Source organism: Gorilla gorilla, chromosome 16 (assembly GCF_029281585.2).
Source record: "Gorilla gorilla gorilla isolate KB3781 chromosome 16, NHGRI_mGorGor1-v2.1_pri, whole genome shotgun sequence".
Taxonomy (NCBI): Eukaryota; Metazoa; Chordata; class Mammalia; order Primates; family Hominidae; genus Gorilla; species Gorilla gorilla.
In genome coordinates, this window is record NC_073240.2 from 37,442,679 (window position 1) to 37,466,709 (window position 24,031).

At 38.8% G+C, this 24,031-nt stretch overlaps 1 protein-coding gene across 6 annotated transcripts in view; it reads left to right on the forward strand.

The window, feature by feature from the left end:
* Positions 1-24,031, forward strand: part of CDIN1 (CDAN1 interacting nuclease 1) — a 230,925-nt gene that overhangs the window by 163,328 nt on the left and 43,566 nt on the right. Inside the window, exon 11 of one of the 6 annotated variants that reach the window (XM_019011231.3) lies at positions 4,314-4,473. The exons of the other annotated variants lie outside the window; for them this stretch is intronic. Coding sequence (XP_018866776.3) covers positions 4,314-4,458 — 145 coding nt within the window. The 3' untranslated portion in view covers positions 4,459-4,473. Of the gene's footprint in view, positions 1-4,313; positions 4,474-24,031 lie in introns of those variants that run through there. 6 annotated transcript variants of the gene reach the window in all.

A 24,031-nucleotide genomic window follows, 5' to 3' on the forward strand; every position in this document is an offset into this window, starting at 1 on the left:
GTGCTTGAGTTGAGACCTCCTTCTGGAGTCTTCCTGTTGTTGGTTTGCCTGTGTAGAATAAGTATTTCCAAATGCAGGCCAGTTTTCTTTCAAAACTGCAGCAGATTGCTGAAGTTCACTCATTCACACATTCATTCGTTTATTCATTAAACTGGTACCTTGTGCTGGGTACAGGGGTAGGCAATAAAGATAAAAGATAAGCATGGCCTCAAGCCTCAGTAAGCTCATGGTCTTGTAAAATAAACAAAAATGTTAACAAGGAATTTAGTATGTTAAGTACAGTAGCGACTGGCTTGGGTCCTCAGAATGGAAATAGTCATTCAAGCCAGAGGGAGTGGGAAGACCCACGAGTTGAGTCATAAGAAAAGCACAAAGGTTTTCTAGGTAACCTGTTAAAAGGCAGACCAAATTACCTGGCATGAAAGTGGAGAAGTTCGAAAATAGATAGTATATTAAAGAAATGGTAAGTGACTTTGGTATTTCTGAAGTATCAACTATGTGTCAGGATAGAGAAGATGATATTGGAGAAGTAAGACGAGCCAGGTCATGTAGGGGAAAAATCACTTCGGCAGTGGGGAGCCTTTGAAATATTTTAATTAGGGGAGTAGCATGATCATATTTTTATTTAGAAAGACTGTATGAGCAGCAATATGGGGAATAGATTGGAAAGGAAAGTCACTGAGAGTCAAATTTATTTAAGAAATAAGCAGTAGATAATCTTAGCAAAGTCGTAGAGTAGGGTGCTTAGCCTAAACATAACCTGCTACCTGTACTAAAACACACAAAGATATTCCGTGTTCTGCAACATCTCTTTTCAGTATCAAGTCCCAACAGTGCAGTGTCCTCTTTTAATCTAATCAAATGCAATAACCAGAACTAATCCTAGCATCAGTGGATGCTGCAGTCAGGGTCCCTGCAACTTCTGATGCTTGAAACCCAGGTATGGAGTGAGTATTATATATACCCTCAGTGTTCCAAGGTGTAAAGAGAAACCATGAGGCAGGCCAGGTGCAGTGGCTCACACCTGTAATTCCAGCACTTTGGGAGGCTGAGGCAGGAGGGATGCTTGACCCCAGGAGTTTGAGACCAGCCTGGGCAACATAGTGAGACCCCATCTCTACAAATAATAATATTAACTGAGCATGGTGATATGCGCGTGTGGTCCTGGCTACTTGGGAGTCTGAGGTGGGAGGATCGCATGAGCCCTGGAGGTCAAGCCTGCAGTAAATCATGATCATGCCACTGCACTCCAGCCTGGGCAACAGAGGGAGACCCTATCTAAAACAAAATAAAACCAAAAAAACACGAGGCTGTCTATAAACCCATTGACTTAAACACTTTATTCTTCATTCTAAAGACATTTTTTGTCTTTTTTTTTTTTTTCATAAAAAGTCTCTGAAAATTTCGGTTTTCTATTTCCCTGAAATTTACTAGACCTTCATGAAATCCATCACCAGATGATTGACTTTGCAAACATTTTTTTCTGTCCTTCCATTTTGTACAGAGGAATTCTGCAATGAGGGGACATAGCAAAAAAGGCCCACTTTCCTTGCAGGCTCTTCAGAGCAACATCTGCTTCAGTGGAGACAGCAACAGACTATTGAGTACTTCCCCCAGGCCTCTGGTCCATACCCACAGCCCTGTTATCTTGGTTTCTCCATAGGGGAGCAAATGTCAACCAGCCACATTAGCATCTTTTTTATGTTCATTAAGAAGCCAGAGGATTATTGGTTCTGAATATCTCTCTAGCTGCATCCTGGGATCTAGGTCTCCCTCAGCGTGGTCTGATTGCCCTTTCCAGTGTACCAAATTCACATAAACTCCTTGAGAGCAAGGGTAATATCTTCACTCATTAAGTTGGTATCTCTTGAGCACCTACTATGTTCACCATTCTGGGAACCAGGAATGCAGAAATGAACAAGACAGATGTGGGCCCTATCCTTAGGGATCTCATACTGTGATGAGCAAGACAGAAAATAAACAAGTAAATGAATGAATACATTTTTTTTCAAATCATGATAACGTGATCAGGGAAGGTTTTTCCAACCACCTGTGATAAAATAAATCTCTATAAATGTTTGAGTTGAATCTCATTTCACCAAATTGAATCGGACCCCCTCTGCACATCAAGCTCAGATGATAACTTTGAAAATGGCCTTCAACTATACTGCTGTTTTGTGTACAGCTCTAATTAGCCCATGTGTAATTTGAGACAATGAATGTTTTGGCTATATGACATCTCTGTGGCATGAAGTTTTTCTGATATATGGCCATTGACCTGAATACTGCCATGTCTAGCTTTCTACATCCCAGAAGCAGCTGAGTACCTGTAATATCATTATTTGCAATCACTTTTGTATATATCCATAAGCCAGGAAGCAGAAAGGGTGAATAAGTGGTGATGTTCTTATTGTCTGTATATTTGAGAGTATATATGTGAGCAGATTATGATAAATGCATCTTAATGGAAACCCAGCCAGGGTTATACATACAGTTTAAACATCAGAGGTTTCTGATAGATTATAATAAAACTAGAGGGAAAAAATTGCACTTTTCCAAGCATTTGTAGGGCTGTGATTCATTTTTACCATTAAAATATTTATATTAAGTTAAACACTTCATTTGTTATCAGCCCAGGACCCTATAAAAGATAATAAATTTGTCATTATTTTCCATTAAATTTCCACTCTTTGATAAGTACTGAACTTTTAAAGACATGATGCTGGCGAGAATGAACTTATTATATATATTTTTAAATTAACCATTTGTTCAACTTTGGTATATATTACATTCTGAATAATCTAATTCTGGCCTCATTATTATTTTAAACAACTATTACTTTCCAAAAATATGCATGGTTCACTGTAGAGAACTCTAAATGACAAGTCTGTTGAACTTTCAAAACAACTGTTAACTAGTTTTCTTCCTCATCTGTAATATTATTATATTATTGATATTGATTTTAGGCATCTATCAATAAATATGAATATATTACTTTTAGATACTCTTAGGGTGTAAGCATAGAATTGATTCATATCAGTTAAACTAACTCATTTAAGAATATTACTTATGAGGCTGGGTGCAGTGGCTCGTGGCTGTAATCTCAGCACTTTGGGAGGCCGAGGCGAGTGAATCATCTGAAGTCAGGAGTTCAAGACCGGCCTGGCCAACATGGTGAAACCCTGTCTCTACTAAAAATGCAAAAATTAGCCAGGCGTGGGGTGGACGCCTGTAATCCCAGCTACTCGGGAGGCTAAGGCAGGAGAATTGCTTGAACCCAGGAGTTAGAGGTTGCAATGAGCCGAGATCACGCCATTGCACTCCAGCCTGGGCGACAGAGTGAGACTCCATCTCCAAAAAAAAAGAATACTACTTATGAAAAATTGTTCAAATCATAGGACACAGAAATATATACAAAAAACAGTTTTTAGTACAATTAGAGCGAAAGGAACAGGATCCAGGTAAAGAAAAGCTTCCTGTGACACCACAGACTTCAGTGTCTCTGGGGCAGCGCTGATAGTTTTGTTGAGCAAATTGCTAACATAATTCATTTGATATGTGGCAGTGTTATTAAGCTACCATGTAGAAGACCAATTAGAGGTGTTTGGTTTGTGGGGCTCTTTGTTTTTGGTAGTTTGTTTTGTTTGTCTGTATTGGGGAGTGGAAATAGTAGAGAGACAGAGGAAGGAGGCCAAGTGGGAAGTTATTACTGAAATACAAGTACAAAATAGAAAAGGAACAAAAACAGATACATGGAAGTGGAGAAAATATATATGGGATATTAAGGACATGTATTGTCCACTTCTGTTAAATTTAGGTTGGAAAGAAAGGTATTTATGATAGGAGTAGTTACATTCCTTATATTCAGTACCATTTAAATCATTTGCATTGTTTAGTGTCCCACTTATTTGCACCGGGAATTGAACTGAGTGGTTCTGAGTTCTGGTGTGCTATGTTCTTTGTTTTAATGCTTCATCTATTTCAAAAACAAAAACAAAACAAAACTGTTACCTGCATATCATACATGTATATGCATATCATATATAAATATATGGTTCCACACACACACACACACTGCTACTTTGTGAGTAAAAGAAAACAAGGTATCATTAAAAGTTGGAAACGTGTCTTTTTATTTTATTTTATTTTATTTTTTGAGACAGGGTCTCACTCTGTTGCCCAGGACTATGGCTCACTGCAGCATTCGCGTCCCCCTCTTCCAGGCTCAAGTGACCCTCCCACCTCAGTCTCCCAAGTAGCTGGGACTGCAGGTGCATGCCACCATGCCCAGCTAATTTTTCTATGTTTTGTAGAGATGGGATCTCACAGTGTTCCTCAGGCTGGTGTGGAACTCCTGGGCTCAGCGATTCTTCTGCCTCAGCCTCCCAAAGTGCTGGAATTACAGGAGCGAGGAAACATTTTCTACCAGGAATCTTTATGAAATGTGTTTGTAAATAACAAAAACATTTTCAAATTGTTGGAAATTTCTCAGCAGTTAGTGCATTAAAAAAAAAAAAAGTTTCAACCAGCATGTGTTTCCTCATCTTAAACAATAAGTAGCAATGTTTGGAAAATGTTTGTTATATTATCTCTCTAAATAAAAGTTGATAGTTCCCGTAACACTTGTAACAAACATTTCTGGGTGACAAAATAATTTGCCTTTCAGGTCATTCCCAAGTAAATTTATTTTTAAAGCATTTATTTGCAGCTGCAAGGGCTCCCAAAAAAAGGGCGGCTGTTGCACGGCTTCAGTTGGCCTAGAGTTTTCATTTATTCCATGCTCTTTTTTATAAGTGAACTTTTCTCAAAGTTGTGTTTCTTTTCTTAACTTTCATTCATAAAGGTAAGTGTCTTTATTTCCTTGAAAAGCTTTATGAGCACATTTATTAGAATTAAGCAGAAGTTTTCTTTAGAAAATCACAGACTTAGTCTTCTCAGAGCTAGCCAAGATCTCTCATAGATATAATCTAATTTCATGAGTGAGGAAACCAAGGCCCAGGGAGATTTAAGTCACTCAATGTTGAACACTAATCAGTGGGTTGAGTAAAATCTTTAAAAACAGAAATGAATTAACATTTATGGTAGGAATTGTTTGAATTTCACAAGTACTTAGTATTATATAACTGCTGTCTACCACTTTGACATAGAGAACTCTTTGAATACCAAAACATTTTTCCTAATAATTAGTGGCAGCCAATAATATTATCAGACCCCCAAGCCAACCACATGCTGACCTAATACAAGACCTGAGGATTTTTCACTCTGAGTCTTGTTCCCTTGCTGCTACATAACACTACACTGTGAGTTAAAATCAGCTAATAAGGATTTTAAAAATTTAACCATGAAGGGAAATAGTCTAGAAGTTATTTAATCATTCGTTACAACCCAAGAAGCAATATAACTGAGTAGAAAGGGCACAGGTCTGAGGGAGTGGCAGTGGGAAATAACAGTTCTCATTTGGTCTCATTTGTATGAACTGGGGCAAATCTCTCAATTTCTCTCTCTTTTTTTACTCATCTGTAAAATGGGCACAATTTGGATTCTTATAAAGATTGAGTGAGCTTAGATATACATAGTGCCTGCCACATAATACACATTTGACAACAGGTAACTAGAAGTACTTGATGGAAAGTATCTGTAAGTAAACCAGTGCGTGCCAAGTTGAGGTAAATAGATACGGGATGAGATGTTTTGCAGTCATTGCCGGGTCTTAGTTTGTGACTTTGTTATAATTCTGTGCTGTGGCATAGATGCCATAGCCAGATGTCTCACTTTTCAGTGTGACACTGCTAAGAATCCGAACACTTCTGCAGGACAGAAACCGGTGCACTAACAAACTGTCTCCTTGCCCAACAAAGTTTGCCTCCAGCAGAGGCCTTTTCATTTTCCTTTTTTTTTTCCTCTCTCACAACAGCTGTTTCCCTGTTTTTGGAACCACATAGTGAATTCGGGTTAGTAATTTCATTTTCCAAGATCTCAGATACTTGAGAAGTTAGCAGATATTTTTTCCATTTTAGATTTAGGTACCAAAAAAGTAAAAACAAACAAACAAACAAAACGTGCAGCCATCAACTGGGGGGTACATTCACCACTTGGGATTATTTCAAAGCAAAAGTGCATTTGCTAGATCCATGTGACTTCTGATTTGAGGGTCAGTTTTTTAAAAACATCACCAACCACAGACTTGTAAAGTTTGCAGAAACTGCCGACAGACCCAAAATGCTAAAGGTTTATAATCTCTTGAAAGGAGTTGGTTGATTTTCCTGTTGCCCCTCCTATCAACTTTAACCTCCAACCTTCTCCGGCATGTATCACTACAAATAAAACTGCTGAGGTTTGACAAGAGGATATAAAGTCAGTAGGCCATCGCACAGAGACGGCCACGTGATTTTCTTCAACCTGAAATGAATGCTCTTTAAGTTGGGCTTTTCAATAGGAAGTCATAAACACTCACTCGTATCGCTTTAAGTTTTAATAATTACTGTTCCAAAAAACCCCCAGAAATATACATATTAAATGATGTTTGACAACTGGAATTTAGTGGTTTTGTTATTGGTTGTCTTAGACCATTAACTTGGATTTCTGTTCTTAATTTTAATGTATACGATTTCAAGCAAGCAGCATATGATACTGATATAAACATGGCATTTGTATACTGCATTATAAATGAATTTTTAGCTTGTGATTAAGACAAACCAGATGACCTAAAGCAAACAATGTGTTTGTATTGCTCTGGTGACTTAAAAATAATGCCCTGCCCTGGATTCACCTGCAGTGCCTTTTGTCCTTTAGGGAACTGGAGACATGTGGCCCATGTAGCATTTAAGCTCACCAAGGTTTCTGAAGTTTCATTATTTTTATAGATTTCTCAAATAATTCCACTGTCTGTGGAAATTATTCATCCTACACTAGATAAATGCTGTCTTATGAAGTCTGTGGCACAATTCAGACTGAACTCAGCTGGCTGTCTGCCGCTAGATCGGATCTGAACATTAGGAATGGGATGCTATTGCATCAATAATTGAACAGTGGTTCTTCTTTTAAAAAGCAAAAACAAAAAAGTACATCTGTGTTTTTGTCAAGGCCAGCTTATTAGCTCCCAAACAATCATAGAGAGGTGGCCTACCTGTCCAAGTGTTCTTTTTTCACGCTGATTTTCTCCTATCTATGTTATTTTCACCAGGCCATTGAGTGAAGGGAGGACACAGGTTCTGAAGGAGCAGCAAGTCTGAGAAGGAAAGGGCATTGATGCTGGAGGTGGGAGACAGGGCACCAACCAGGTCCCCCGACCTTTTGGCCACCTCAGCAGAATCCTGCCTTTTAGCAGAGCCAGGATACCTTCTGCAAATGCATTGTGTTGCCGTAATGAAAATGCCTCTGTTTGAAACTCCAGACCCAGTCACCTGAGCACTTCACTTCTTCCTGAGCAGGATCCAGAGCCTAGAAAAGATTTATGTGTTGGTTCGCGGTGGTGGTGTGGTAGGGGCACAGGAGAGGGGAAGAAGAAATGAATCCAAACCAAAAAACCTATGTGGGTATAACTGTCATCTTAAAATTCTTAGGGAACTACATTTTTTATGTTCCTTATGGCAAAAAACTGTTGAGACCATTAGGAACCTCCCTCATTCGTCCCATGAAACAGTGCAATTTTACTCTATAAATCCAAATGCTAATTATTAACAACAGCTGTAGTAATCCATTGCATTTATTCAGCACCTCCATATACATTACTTTGTTTGAGCTAACCACTCCTCTAGGAAACTGAAAGCATTTTAATGGATAGGAAAGCAAAGGCTCAGAAAGATAAAGTGACTTGTCCAATATTAATTCATCAGCGTCAGAGCCAGGATTTCAGCATTTACTATGTACCAGGCATCCAAGGATGAGTTTGATTCCTTCCCTCAAGGTGCTCACAGTCTGTGATGTGTGGGATGGAGGGTGACGTTGCTGATAGCTCAATACTTAACGTACAGCAGGAGGGAGCACTGAGGCAGTGGCTTGAGCTCAGTCTGGGAGGAGACTTGTTTTGATCCAGCTGCCCTCATTCCAAGTAAGGGCAGTTTTAAGAATTAGCTGTTTGGCCAATTGAAAAATATCTTCCCATTTTAACTCACTGAATTGCCAGTTCCGAAACTTTTTAAGATATAGCTATACTATAATTATAAAAGAGGCCAACCTTATAACTCAACTGCTGAAAAGGGAGACAAAGACCTACAAAACTTATTAGGAAAAGCCATGGAGATCAGCGGGTGGAGGTGTGGGGCTAGTTGGGTGGACAACTCAGAGGTAAAAAAGCAAACAAACAAAATTATAGGTAGGACAAGAAAAAGCATCTGTCTTTTTGCTAATGTGAAATGCCAAAACCTCCCCTTTTATTTTTTATATTTTTGTATTGAAACATTAAAATAAATGAATAACCCTCTAACATTTAGACGGTACTGGGTAAGGGAAGCCCAGTCTGATTGATTTAGGTATTTTAAATTTTAGATCAATATCCACAAAATGAATATGTTTACTACTTAACTAAGTGTTCTTTATGTTTGCTTTTACCAAGAACTTCATTCCATTTTTATTGATAAAAGCATATATATATATATATATATATATATATGGCACTAATAGAGTTAAAATAGGCATACATGTGGTTGAGAAGAGATTTAATTCATCTCTTAATGCCATGGAAATTCCTAGGTATTCCTGAAAACAATGTTGCCTAGGTGGAAGACTCTAAAGTTAATTTGAGAGCCAGGCACAGCAGCTCACGCCTATAATACCAAAACTTTAGGAGGCCAAGGTGTGTGGATAGCTTGAGGCCAGGAACTTGAGACCAGCCTGGGCAACATGGTGAGACCCCATCCCTACTAAAAATACAAAAAAAAAAAAATTGCTGTTTGCAACCATTGTGGAAGACAGTACAGTGTGGCGATTACTCAAAGATCTAGAAGTAGAAATACCATTTGACCCAGCAATCTTATTACTGGGTATATAACCAAAGGAATGTTAATCATTCTGTTATAAAGATACATGCATGTGTATGTTCATTGCAGCACTATTCACAATAGCAAAGACGTGGAATCAACCCAAATGCCCATCAATGATACAGTGAATAAAGAAAATGTGGTACATATACACCATGGAATACTATGCACCCATAAAAAGGAATAAGATCATGTCCTTTGCAGGGTCATGGATGGAGCTGGAAGCCATTATGCTCAGCAAAGTAATGCAGGAACAGAAAACCAAACACTGCATGTTGTCACTTGTAAGTGGCTGCTGAACAATGAAAACACATAGACACATGGGTGGGGGAACAACACACACTGGAGCCTGTTGGGGATGCAGGGGAGGGAGAGCATCAGGAAGAATAGCTAATGGATGCTGGGCTTAATACTTAGGTGATTGGTCGATAGGTGCAGCAAACCACCATGGCACACGTTTACCTATGTAACAAACCTGCACATTCTGTACATGTACCCCAGAACTCGAAATAAAAGTTGATGAATAAAAATGATTTACCTTCATTTAAATAGCTTAGATTCTGTTGCGTATAAATATAGGGCACTAAATTTTTATTTATGCAGGATAACTGTCCTGGTTATGCCAAAGATATATTAAATACAATGTTTAATTGATGACTCAAAACATACCTTAAGTTTATCTTTCTAGAACTTTGTATTTCAGAAGATAAAGTAGATGAGGCTGCATCTGTCTGCACTGACTTTCTCCTCCCAATGACAAAGAACGCTATCTGTTTTGAAGTGACTTTAATTTGTTGAATATTGGTAGTGAGTGGAAAATGAATGTAAATGAAATATCATATTGCTGGAGCAGGTACAAGGGATGTGAATGAAAGCTTCCTGTTTTATGGGCTGCTGAGAGGTGATAGCTCTTAAAAAGCAGTCTGCTAAGTGATCCCAAGCTAATGCAAATTAACAGTTGTTTTCTTTCAGAACTGTGTGACTGAATAAACATTTACCATTTGTTTCATTTCTACTCATCTCTTGAAACAGTTGCTACAGGTCTTAATAGTAAGACTCGAAACATATAATGTATTAGCCTTGGCACATCAAAATATTGTTCATCTTCCAAACTTGAGATATTCCAGTTTGGCTTCTCACTGAGTTTATAATGTTCTGAGGGTATGTATCTAAAAACGCATCTTACTAATCTCCTGGAATTGATTTTTTTAAAAAGTCCCTGTAACTTGTCACTATTCCCAGCTTAAACATGGTCTGTCAATTGTGAGATTGATGGGCATTGTGGTACATTTCAATCTTAGGAGGGGCCTGAATAAGAAATTTAAACTATTAAATAGTATTTTGGAAGAGAGACGTATGATATTTGTGCAAAATAATAATGAGGTTAAAAATGGAATTTCAGCCTTAGCTGAAAGAGCAATGCTTCCTGCTTTTTTGTGCAAGCCTTTCGCATGATTCAATGTGATCACCTTTTCTCATAGCACCACTGCGGCAACTGTGAGGGGTAAAGAATTTCAGCAATTGAACAACAGTATCAAATAAATTCATTTTAGGAACTCTCCTAAAGGTTTATTCCAATCGTTAACATTCCTGGAGCTGGTGGTGTCTGCCAAGTGCTCAGCGCTAGTTCACAGGCAGCAAATTTAGCATGACAAAGTTGCTCCCATTTTGCAAATGGGAAACCTGGAGCCCCAAACGGAGCCTCTCACAGTAAACTGCAGAATGGAGATGAGATCCTAGAGATACAGTATAAGGGATTATCTGGGATCATGTAGATGGTTTGCAGTTGCCTTTGTATGGCTACCGGGTTAGATCATTCTTGGCAAGTTTGGTGAATTAGTATCCTATTCCTGAGTCCCATTTCAATACCTAGCTTGGAACTCTTCCACTCCCTGAAAACTTCCATTGAAATTTTTATCAATGGTATTTGCATAGACAAAATGGAATCAAACTATTGACATGTACTTTTTTATTAAAAAAAAAAAAAGCAAATTTATGTGAATGGTTTGTCAGTGGAGATAATTTAGCCAAAGGCACCTGTCTTCTCTAAGGACTCTGCCTGAAAAGACTTTTAGGGGGAGCTTGGTGAATTTTTTGTCTTTAAAATAAAGCTGTTTTTGAGGTATAAGAGAAGCTTGGTTTTTGAAATGGCACAATGAATAACAAAAGCCCCTTTTCACCCCCCAAAAAAGGACTAAAAAGAACATTTGTTAGACTCTTGGGGAAGAATTGTGCTGTTAACATAAAAGTCTAGATACAAGAAAAGGGAAAATTGGAAGAAGAGGAGGAGCAGGTAATACTGGAGAAATGCTGGACCCTGAAAGCAACTTGTTTTGCAAAGATGATTACACTCAAGTTTGGGTTCAAAACGTAAGAAAGCATGCTTATAGTGAATAAAACAGCTAGAAGATAAAACTTAGCAGAATATCCTGCCGTTTTGTACAGACTTATGCATGGGTATGCATGTGTTTCTCTCTCCATTCCTTCCTCTTCTCCCACAGTGGCCCTCTAAGTATATTCTGGCAGACAAGTGGCCAATAACCAGTCTTCATAATGGAGGTCAGGTGATTTGTATTTCTGGATTTTTAGAATAGACAGGGCTTATCATTGATTTGAAGATGGAAAGTACACTATTTCACTACCCCCTGTCATTTAGTGGATGTGGTTCTTGAGTATGTCCAGAATTATATGGCTGTTAATGTGTCTTGAGCCCTGACCTAAACTGTAGATGAGAAGGCTCTTTAAATATTAAAATGGAGAACAAACAGGATTGCTTATGCAGTAGGAAAGTGCACAGTATTCAGAAGTCAGGCCTAATCTTTTTATGGGGCAGCTATTGTGCATGCTACATTTCTGTCCAAAATATAACTCTTTTGAAAACTCCCTCTTTAACAAAAATACTAAGTTGATGGTCTCTCTTAAAAAAAAAAAAAAAAAAAAGGCCAAGTAAGGGAATATATAACTTCAGAGTTATCAAATATGTTTATCCCCCTTACATGTCAAAGTAAGTGCTATGTTTTGTATATACAGTCATCACGATATTTGAAAAGGCCATAAAGAAAAACAATTATATAATTGTTTTTGAAGAACGTAGAAGGAAGGATTAAAAGGCCTTTAGAAACTAGAGAACAGTATTAACAATTATAGTACCTGAAGTCAAGCTGCAAAATTCTGTCCTAATTATTGGGGATGATTAATTAAGCGTAAAGTTACACGCCTTGAAAGAATTTCAGAATTATTTTTCTTTGATTTTTCTACCAAAAAAAAGGCCCACCCCATCATTTTCTATTTTAGCAGTTTCCACAACTTAAACATTAAATTCTTATTGTTTGATTTCTGTTATATTAGTAGTGTGTGTTTTGCAATTCTAATCTTCACATTTTTCTTTCTTTATCACTGAAGTAGGCCTTTTGAAGCTGGGAAATTTTTCATAGCAATATTGACAGTGTTCACATTTGCATGATGACAGCCAAGGAATGGAGCAGTAATTTTTGAAATTGCAGAAGTATTTAGAACACTGATAAAAGCTGAAATATATTTTTGATGGATTGAAGTTAAGCATACATGATTTTTCCTGCTGTCAAAAGGCTCTGAATTTAGTGAATATTTGCCTGCTGTGAGAATGCAAGATTAACATCACAACCATCACCCGGGCACCCAAACCCTGCAATTTAATAGCTTTTTAGGTTCTTTCCTTTTTCTAAACAGCAATTAATCTCATTTTAGTACAATTTTCTCGTTTCTGAAGTCGCTCATTGAATCGCTGTTTTGTTCATATTTGGCTTCAGCTCCTCTGCATAGTCATTAAAGTCCCAATTAATGTCACCTTTAGCTGAAGAGTACTCATTTTTATTGAGAAAATGACAGTTGCTGCCATGAGTAGTGCAGTGTAATATACATTAATTGCCCTGTAACACTGGTAATTACGAGTTTTTCAAGCCTCTCAGTAAACTGTCATGCCTAGACAAGACTGTGCTAAAATAGATTACTCATTAGGGAGACCTGTCCTATTTTCTGGTGAGTTCTTAGTGTTGGTTTAAAAAAAAAAAAAAAAAAAATCTTGAGCTTGAACAAATAGTTGCCAAGAGCAATTTCCTACAACAATATCCTCGTGTTGGGTTTTTCAGCCATCACTTAAGATTGCGGTCAGCAAACAGACAGGGTGCAGTGGACGCTACAGATGTTGAATCTTGAGCCTTTATTTATGTGGATCACAAGAGCGAACTTAAGGGCGTTTTACTCAGGGTTGAATATAGAGTGTAAATGAAGAGTGCTCCTAGAGGGTGTTGTGTTAAAACAGGTTCATTCCCTGGTATTTGGAGAATATGGGAGAGAACCAGTGTGCCACACTTACCAGGTCTTTATCACCTCTGTGCTGAGTCCAGCAAGGAGAAGCGTTGATGCCTTTAGTCAACAAATTCCTATGAGGACTGGAGTAGATAAATAAGTTTGACACCGAACATGGTGAGCTTTATTGGTTTATATGGTTTTAAGGTACAGTTTTAAAAAGGGAGTGGGGAATCCTTAGTTGAAGAGAACTGTAATTATCTTAAATGTGAAATTACCAGCCCACAATCTTGTTTTAAAATATATGGTTGCTGACTGGCACATTTGGCAGTAGGTTTTTGTTTTTGTTTTTGTTTTCAAATCATATATCTAATTTCAGTGTGGAGATCATTTTTCAACTCCCTGTTTCTCTCATATTTCATATGTTGGTGTTTTAACACAAAATAGTGAACTTTAAAGCCCATAGTTGCTTAGAACTGACAAAAAGAAAACCTTTGTTATATCCTTGCCTAAAGCAGGTGTTATAACAATCTGCTCTTTCCCTCTCTCTCTAAATGAATTTTGTCACAGCCTTTCAAGTTTCCTTGTGGTGATGAGCTAATGAAAGTAGATAGTACAATTTGTGCTGACCAGGTAGCAAGTGCCAGCTCACAGCTGAGGATAGTTTAAAAAAATAAATAAAATATAGCATCATATCACTGATTTACCCATTACACAGCATTAATAGTGAGAGACCTTGGTGTGTTTATCTGTTTGTATTGGTGTGCATTTATCGAATTGTTTATGACAAGACTAATTGGGGTAATTGTAGACACTGAAATTACCTGTCAGCTATATGTAACCACACTCCCTTTCTTTCTGACAAATGATGACAACTGAGGGACCCCGTAGCATTACTCATGATGGCTTTTCGAGTGGTAATAAGGACAATAGGGGCCCTGGCTAATTTGACATGGACAGCCTTCACAACAAGAAGCCAGCTAAATGACTTGTCAGGAGGGGAGAGAAGTCAGAAAAGTAATGGAGTCCCCCATGGCGCTCTGACAGGGAGATGAGGCAATTTCAACGGAAAGTGAAAAGGCTTCAGTTTGTCAAGTATTTAGAACAATCAGAGAACAGCTAGAGGCTGGAACCTGACAATAAATTTGTGAACCATGGTAGCAGTTTCATATAGGTCAGTTACTTCATAATGGCTGTGCAGTACTCAGAGGGTCCTGTTCTCATCACATACTTCACGTCTACCAACCAGAGCTTTGTCACCTTAAATTTGTGCTCTGTTTTACGTCGTGGGAATAACGGTTAGGGTTATGGAGGCCCAGGAATGGAAAGATGGTGTGAGTTGCAGTTGCTAGCCTGTTGAAGATTAAACAAAAATCCAGCCATGTAATATGGTGATGGCAGCCCTTACATGAGGGTAGTATTAACTCTTGACAGTAGTGAGTTGTAGCCACTTGGGTCGAGACCTCATAAACTCTTTTCTCGCTTGCTATCAATCAGATACAAAATGCAGTAGTCCCTTTCTAGTCTGAGGTTTTGCCTTCCAAGGTTTCAGTTACCTGTGGTCAACCACCATCTCAAAATATTAAATGGGAAATTCCAGAAATAAACCACTGGTAAGTTTTAAGTTGAGCACTGTTCTGAGGAGCGTGATGAAACCTCACAGCAGCCCGCTCCATCCTGCCCACTCATGAGTCATCCCCTTGCCCAGCACATCCATGCTGTGTACACTACCCGCCTGTTAGCAGCCACATCTTCTGCTCCTGACATCTAGACATCCACCTCATCTTGGCTCGGTGACCCAGGGTCATCTGAAGCAGATGATCCTCCTCCTGACCTACTGTCAGGAGAGCAGTAGTAGCCTAATGCTACGCCACCAGGCCTGAGTCATTCACCTCACTTCATCTCATCATGTGGACATTTTATCATCTCAAATCATCACAGGAAGAGAGTGAGTATAGAACAATAAGATAGTTTTGAGAAAGAGAGAGAGACCACATTCATGTAACTTTTATTATAGTATATTGTCATAATGGTTCTTTTTTTATTGTTACTCTCTTATATGCCTAATTTACAAATTAAACTTTATTATACGTATGTATGTATAGGAAAAAACATAGTACATATAGCGTCTGGTACTATCATGGTTTTAGGCATCCAATGGGTGTCTTAGAATGTATCCCCACTGGGTACGAGTGGGCTACTGTATAATACTACTATTCATAGGCTAAAACTCCTACCAGCACCTTTTTCTCTGATTGTATCAATGTGATACTAATCTCAGAGCAGGCTAGAAAACTGGTATATAAGGATATAAACGGCCTCCCTCCCCTACACCCTCTACCTCCAAAGCTGTAAGTAGCTTCTGGCCTTGATAGTAGCATGTGGCTAAAGTGTGAAATAGTCTAGTGATATTTCAACAGTTTTACTGAGCTTCTGGTTTTGTTTTATTGGGGACAATCTTTTCATTTTAAAAAAGGAAGTTTCTAAACTGGACGAGCCACTTTGCCTCTCTGTGCCTCAGTTTCCTCATTCATAAGATGAGGAAAGGCAAGCTGATTAAATTTATGCAGAAGTTGATTGCATGATCTTGATGCATGTACAAGTTAGAATATTTTTAAGCAAGTCAATGTATTTTATGCACCTGCAACAGTCTTTTTCTTCACCACCATCACTCCAGATCTTTGTAAAGGCAATAACACCCTTTACAAAGGAATATATCACCTTTGCACTTAATGGAATTCTTCTCGGAAGATTTCTGAGCATTATTTAAGCTATGAAATCTATCTTTTTAATGTTGTCTGAAGAAGAAAGTGTGTATTCAGTACACTTATTCATACTATGTTATTTGTAAGTTTTGACCTTCATGTGGAGAAAGATTCCTTTCTAAACATAATACAGTATAATATCTGTTAAACTTCTCAGTATAACTTAAAACATACAGTTTCACAAATATTGTTAAACCTAACCAAATAGGTTGCCTAATGCCCTAAGCAACAGTTCAGAAGGCTTAGAAACCCATCCAGAAAAATTATGAAATTGTCTTTGCTTTTGCATTTCTTTGGGGGTGAGAGTGGATGGGATAGGGAGTTCCTGTTATGCCCAGTAAAAGCAGCTGCCCACACATCCACTTCATTCAGTGGTTTTTGAGTTGCCTGAGGGTTTCAGTGTTTGTCCAAGGCTTTCATCGAGAGCAGAATAAGCATTCCATCCCACCAAGATGCATCGAGGGGTGCAGGACCCCAGCAGTGGGCTCAGGGACATCAGGAGCAATTGAGGAGTCGCAGAAGGAGTAAGAGGAGAGGCGCGTCTTCTTGTCTGTGCTCCCAAGTGAACAAAGGAGAATTTGGCTTAAAATGCCCCAGGCCATGGGTTCTGTACTACAAATATGTCCTCTTCCCCTGAAAATGCAACCTGCTGACAGGAATTCTCCATTTTGAATTATTAGGTCTTGCAGGTCCATATCTGGGATGAGTCTTTCCCTGCATCAGCCCCACTTTGGAGATATTCTTTATTTTCCTCACAATTGCTCAGATAAATATGTTTTTTCTTGTGGAAGAAAGTTTTTTAATTTCTAAAAAATACTCATTTAAAATAAATTGTGCTTCTTTTTTTGTAATACATTAATTCTAAAAATCTAAAAGTTCCAGATAAACAAAAGTAACATCATTATCTTCCCAATTCATTTACATTGACACTATTAGCATTGTTAACAATAGTCTGTTCTTATACCCCTATAAAGAACTACCTGAGGCTGGGTAATTTATAAAGAAAAGTTTAATTGACTCACAGTTCCACAGGTTATACAGAAGGCATGACTGGGGAGGCTTCCAGAAACTTACATGGTGGAAGGGCAAAGCAGAAGCAAGCACATCTTCACATGGCAGCAGGAGAGAGCAAACGGGGAAGTGCTACACATTTTTAAACAACCGGATCTTGTGAGAACTCTATCAGAAGACAGCACTAGGGGAATGGTGCTGAACCATTAGAAACTACCCCATGATCCAGTCACCTCCCACCAGGCCCCACCTCCAACAATTGAGAACACAATTCAACGTGAGATTTGGGTAGGGACATAGAGCCAAATCATATCAGGCATCACACTGTATATACTGTAGAATACTTACGTGTATTTTACCTCAGAGGATGTTGAGATTGTTTTTCATATCTATAAATATAGCTCTATGTGACCCTTTGTAGTAGGTTCCTAATGCTTGCATTATATGGCAATAGAATTTATTTAACCAGTCACCTGTAATGGGTATTTAGGAGGTCAACATAAATAGCACTGTAATGAACATCCTCATCGTGAAATGAGTTAAGACATGGAAAGTACAATAGCCTCAGTCAACATTTTCATTCTCTTCTGTCTTGTAGAATCTGCGTTATAAACGCATAAAGCTGTGGCACCTGTGTCTTCTGCACCATGATGTGACTTTTGTGATAATTCTGTTTTTTCCTTTTAATATTCAACTAAAAGAACTGTTTTCATGATGCCAAGACATTTTCATTTATCCAGTTGTCTAGTAACCTAAAACAAACAGAAACAAAGGTAGCTTGCACATATGCATTTTTTTTCTACCATCCAGTTCTTCAGAACTTTTAATTCATCTCTAAAGTTATTTTAGAGGCAAAGAAAGGTTATGTGTTGTGCTTCAAAAAGTATGCATTTGTCTCTTCCACAGAAATTTTAAGTGTTTATTCATTTCCCAACTCCATCCCGCACCTGAGGCCTCCATCAGCATCCAGAATAAACATTTTCTCCTGTGAAGGACATAAGGAGCACCTAAGAAATGGTGGTGGTGGTGGTGCTGGTGCTGGTGGTGGTGGTGGTTGAACACTTCATTAAATCACTTTTCATATCCATACATATTTCTTTAGGATAATATCCAGATAATAGACTTTCCAAGTCAAAGGGATCACAGAGTTTTAAGGCCATGGTTACATATTTGTAAACTGCCTGTCACAGAATGATTGTAGCAGTTTCTTCTTCCGCAAGTAGTGTGTATGCCCATTTCTCAGCACCCTGGCCCAAGTCAGATGCCATCACTTCATGGATAGTTTTTACACTCTCATTGTTACTTTCCTTCCCCTTGTTTTCATTCAGAATGCTTGCATTTTACTTTGAGATTTTTTGCCATCAGTCATTTTATAAGATACGCCTTCACCGGCACATCTAAAAGCTAAGGCACTTAACAATTAGAAAGTTGTATGATAGAGACCTTCAGTCTCCAGTTATAATTCCAGCTCTTTCTGACCCTCAAGCTCTGGAACAGGTCACACTTTTCTCTGCTCAGGACACTAGATATTTCAGATTATTTCAAGCAGTCTCCTGCCCACTTTCCTGTGCCTTTGTTATAGCTGTCACTGTAGATTGTTTCCGTTGTGCATATAATTGCTTCATTGCTAGTAACTGGCTTAATGTTGTCACAGACCTTATTGGCTCTTCTTACCTCAGATTTACATATAGCATCCCAGGGCTTTCTTTAGGGCATTTATCATTTTTCCTCCAAATGATCTGGTGACAGTATACAGCTATTCAAGTTTTCATCAGCCAGCAGATGATACGGTCTTTCTTCTTTGCTGCCACAAGCCAGAAAAGAGAGGAAATCAGGGGAAATGCTTTCATTACTGCACTTCAAGGAGGCGCTGTCGTGGAGTCAGGGAGGGAAGTTTCCCAAAGTTCACTGAACTGACACTGGAAGAAGCTCTGGTGGGCAGCCCCATCCCTTTGTGACACCGCAGTGAAAGCACTTCATCATCTCTTGCCGATCTTGCTTTCATGCAGACAGCGAGGCATCTTCTAATGCCAGTTGCCTTTCCTGTTTACTTCTTGCTCCAGGAAAAAGTCTGAGCAATTTTTTAGGACATTAACTATTACTGTTGCATACTGATATGCAAGATTTTGTTATACTTTCTTGAAAAGGCCCATTATTTTCATTTGGAAAGGGAAAAAATAAAATAGAGATTGCTACCAATTGCAAATGACTAACACTAATAAATTTAATGGGTCTAATAGCAGCTGTGACTGTGGAGTTCCTTGTGTACTGAAATGGGGTTATAAACGGTGTTAAGCTCACAGGCTGGCCCCAGAAGTTTATTGCAGGCAGAATGTGGCAATTCTAGAATATCAATAGGACCAACCTTGGTTTCCTATCATATCTAGAGAGTAAATTAAAAATGTTCAGACTCTAAATGAAAGGATTTGAAGCTTTAGGATTCACTGGGCAAGCTAAACTCAGTAGGAAGGCTGCCCTTGTGGTAAGCACTCCTAGACTTCATGCCTTTCACTTCTTTTTCCCTCTGTTTCTAACCTCTCCTATTCTTTAAACTTGGAACTTTTCCTTTTGTTACACGCAGGCACTTTCTTGGTAAGGAATCCCTGAGAAAAGCTTCTTGAGGGGGCAGTGAGCTTTTTTGGTCACCCACATATTGCTGAAGTAGTTAAGGCCTATAAGATTTATTTATAAAAATGGCTATTATGTTCTGATTTATCTACAAGTTTTTGCTTAAGTGACTTATAGATGGCTTTTGCTGAGGCAGCTCTGCCCCATATGTTGTTTTGTTTGTTTGTTTGTTTGTTTTATTATACTTTAAGTTCTAGGGTACATGTGCACAACGTGCAGTTTTGTTACATATGTATACATGTGCCATGTTGGTGTGCTGCACCCATTAACTCGTCATTTACATTAGGTATATCTCCCAATGCTATCCCTCCCCCCTCCCACCACCCCACGACAGGCCCCGGTGTGTGATGTTGCACTTCCTGTGTCCAAGTGTTTTCATTGTTCAATTCCCACCTAAGAGTGAGAACATGTGGTGTTTGGATATTTGTCCCTGTGATATTTTGCTGACAATGGTGGTTTCCAGCTTCATCCATGTCCCTACAAAGGACATGAACTCATCCTTTTTTATGGCTGCATAGTATTCCATGGTGTATATGTGCCACATTTTCTTAATCCAGTCTATCATTGATGGACATTTGGGTTGGTTCCAAGTCTTTGCTATTGTGAATAGTGCCGCAATAAACATACGTGTGCATGTGTCTTTATAGCAGCATGATTTATAATCCTTTGGGTATATACCCAGGAATGGGATGGCTGGGTCAAATGGTATTTCTAGTTCTAGATCCCTGAGGAATCGCCACACTGACTTCCACAATGGTTGAACCAGTTTACAGTCGTCCCATCAACAGTGTAAAAGTGTTCCTATTTCTCTACATCCTCTCCAGCACCTGTTGTTTCCTGACTTTTTAATAATCACCATTCTAACTGGTGTGAGATGGTATCTCGTTGTTGTTTTGATTTGCATTTCTCTGATGGCCAGTGATGATGAGCATTTTTTCATGTGTCTTTTGGCTGCATAAATGTCTTCTTTTGAGAAGTGTCTGTTCATATCCTTCACCCACTTTTTGATGGGGTTGTTTTTTTCTTGTAAATTTGTTTGAGTTGCCCCGTACCTTGCTGGCCACACTCAGTAAGAGTCAAGATTACATTCAGTTGGCTTCATAAAACGGGACTTTCTAGGACAGCTGTGCTTTGCTTGCACCTCATGGGAGTTCAGGGCAGGGCCTCCCCAGACTGGACAGCATAGAATCCAGTTTCTCTAGGAACCCAAGGTGTCAAAACAATAAATCCCCACTTCTCTGCCATCAGCTTGCACTACCACAAGCCAGAAGAGAGAGGACTGTACCCCCCCCCCCCCCCCGCCATGTTGTGGTGAGAAACCACACCCATAACATCTCTTTGGGTTAGGGAGCCTTCCTTGCTTTCCACGTGGGGTTCAGGGAGCTTGAGAGTTGGCATCAAGGCTCACTGGAGTCCCCTTCTACATTGTATGTCTGTGTTCTCTGTGTAGAGTTCAACTCAACCTCAGGCCAAGAATCAGCTGCTGGCTCCACCTAAAACCTGTTTATTCCTTAACTAGATACTCCTTTCAGCAGCTGTGGCTTCTAGGAGGCAAACACTAACTAGAGGGAGGTGGCAGCAAAGGCTATATATACATAGTGAATGTCCACATTCAGTGACAGCCTGTGTAAGTCTGCTGACTGTCAGTATCCATTCTCTATGCGTACCAAAACAAACCACAAGTTCAAAAAATCATTCCAGTAAATCACCCCTTCTATTCAGACTTCAAACAAAAGAAGATTGGGGGTGGAGGAGGGAATCAGTTTGACCTCACACTCAGAGTGAAGTATCTATGCTGTGAGTTGTTTTACCTGTTGTGATAAATTAGCAAAGCCAATAGGCCAATCCAGAAATCCACCATGGACTAAGGCCTAATCAGCATTTTTATTTTCTTTCTGTGGTTTTGGTTGTTTTTTTTTTTTTTTGTCATTGTGAAATCTGCTGTGTTATAAATGCATAATCCTGTAGCACCTGTATTTTCTGCACCATGATGTGACTTTTAGAGATAATTCTGTTTTTACTGTTTTATGATGCCAAAAGACTCATTTATCCAGTTGTCTAGTAACATGTAAACAAACAGAAGCAAAGGTAGTTTGTACATATGCATTTGTTTTCTACCAGTAGTCTTCAGAGCTTTGGATTCAGTTTTTAAAGGTATTTAGTAGGCAAGAAAATGTTAATGGGGTTGTATGGAAAAAAGAATGCATTTATCTGCTACATAGAATCTTTGTGTTTGTTTATTCCCTGCCCCATTCCCATGCAAAGCTTCTACCGGCATCCAGAATAAGCTTTTTCTTTTTATGGTGTTCATCTACATAGAATCTTTGTGTTTGTTTATTCCCTGCCCCATTCCCATGCAAAGCTTCTACCGGCATCCAGAATAAGCTTTTTCTTTTTATGGTGTTCATCTTCATTAAATCTTGACCAACAGCTTAAATATCTGCAGCTGTCCCCTAATATCTGTTCTCCCCTTCTTTCTTTAAATCAATGTCTGGTTTTACTTAGGTATGTAGTCACCTAGAATAAAAACTCCAGCTCCCCTTGCAGTAAGATGTATCCATGGGGCTCATTTCTGGCCATTGGAACGCACATAAGCCGAAGTGTCCAGTGCAACTTTTTAAGAGGAACAGACACATGCCCTTCTTTGCCATTTGCTGCCGATAAGAATGTGGGCCTGATGGGTAATGCCTAGGTTGCCATTCCAGGGCATGAGAGGAAACTATATGCTGAAGATGGCAAAGCGAGAAGGTAGTAGGAATCTAGGTTCCTGCTGACTCTGCAGTCACCATGCCAGCCTAGAACTACTTTCCTTTGTGCTTAATTTTCTTTTCTTTTATTTTTCTTTCTTTTTTTTTAGATGGAGTCTCGCTCCGTCATTCAGGCTAGAGTGCAGTGGTGCGATCTCAGCTCACTGCAACCTCTGCTTCCTGGGTTCAAGAGATTCTCCTGTCTCAGCCTTCCTATTAGCTGGGGTAACAGGCTCCTGCCTCCATGCCTGGCTAATTTTTGTATTTTTAGTACAGATGGGATTTCACCATGTTGGTCAGGCTGGTCTTGAACTCCTGACCTCAAGTGATCCGCCCACCTCAGCCTCCCAAAGTGCTGGGATTACAGGCGTGAGCCACCATGCCCAGCCTGAGCTTAATTTTCATAAGGGAGAAATACACTTTTTTCTTGTTTATGCTACCACTATTGTGATTTTTCTTTCACTTGCAGCAGAATTTAATTCTAACCAACATGGTAGGTGAGATGTGGGGGATAAAAATAGATCTATATCAAGAGAGTTTACGTTAAAAAAAATAGTCAAACACAGGCCTTCTAACTCTGGGGCCAATGTTTTTCCCATGTCTTTGGAGGCCATGTTCCATTAAATGGAATGACGGTTGAATTTATCTAATTTTGTTTTTAACTTGATTATTTATAGTTATTTAAAATTCTTAATTATTATCCTTTTTCCTAAATTATGGGATTTGAAAATGGATCTATATTTTTAACAGCCTTGTGGAGATATAATTGATATACCAAAAATTGTATCTATTTAATGTATACAATTTGGTGAGTTTGGACATAAGCATCTACTCATGAAACCATTGCTATAATCATGATGATAGACATACACACTACTCCAAAAGTTTTCTAGTGCTTGCTTTATTTTGGGGATTTGTGTGTGTGTTTTCTATGGTAAGAACACTTAACATAAGATCTACCTTCTGTTAAAATTTGTTAAAATTTTAAGTGCTCAATACCATATTGCTAACTATAGGTACTATGGTAGACAGCAGATCTCTAGAATTTATTCCTCTTGCATAACTGAAACTTTATACCCATTGAACAGCGACTTCCCCTTGCCTGTTCCTCCCGGTCCCTGGCAACTACCAGCTGCTCTCTGCTTCTATGAATTTGACTATTTTAGATACCTCATATGAGTGGAATCATGCAATATTTGTCCTTGTCTGTCTTATTTCATTTGGCATAATGTCCTCCCATTCATCCATGTTGTTGTATATGGCAGGGTTTTTTTCTTTTTTAAGCCTGAATAATATTCCACTGTATGTATGTACTACGTATTCTTTATCCAGTCAGCCATTAACAGACCTTTAGGTTGTTTCCCTATCTTAGTTACTGTGAATATTGCTGCCATGAACATGGGAGTGCAGATATCTCTTCATGATCCTGATTTCAGTTCTTTTGGATAAATACCCAGAAGCAGGATTGCTGGATCATAAAGTAGTTGCATTTTTAATTTTTTGAGGACCCTCCATACTATTTTTCATAGTGGATGTACCATTTTACATTTCCCTCCAACAGCATACAAAGGTTCCAGTTTGTCTACATCCTTGTCAACACTTGCTACCTTTTGTT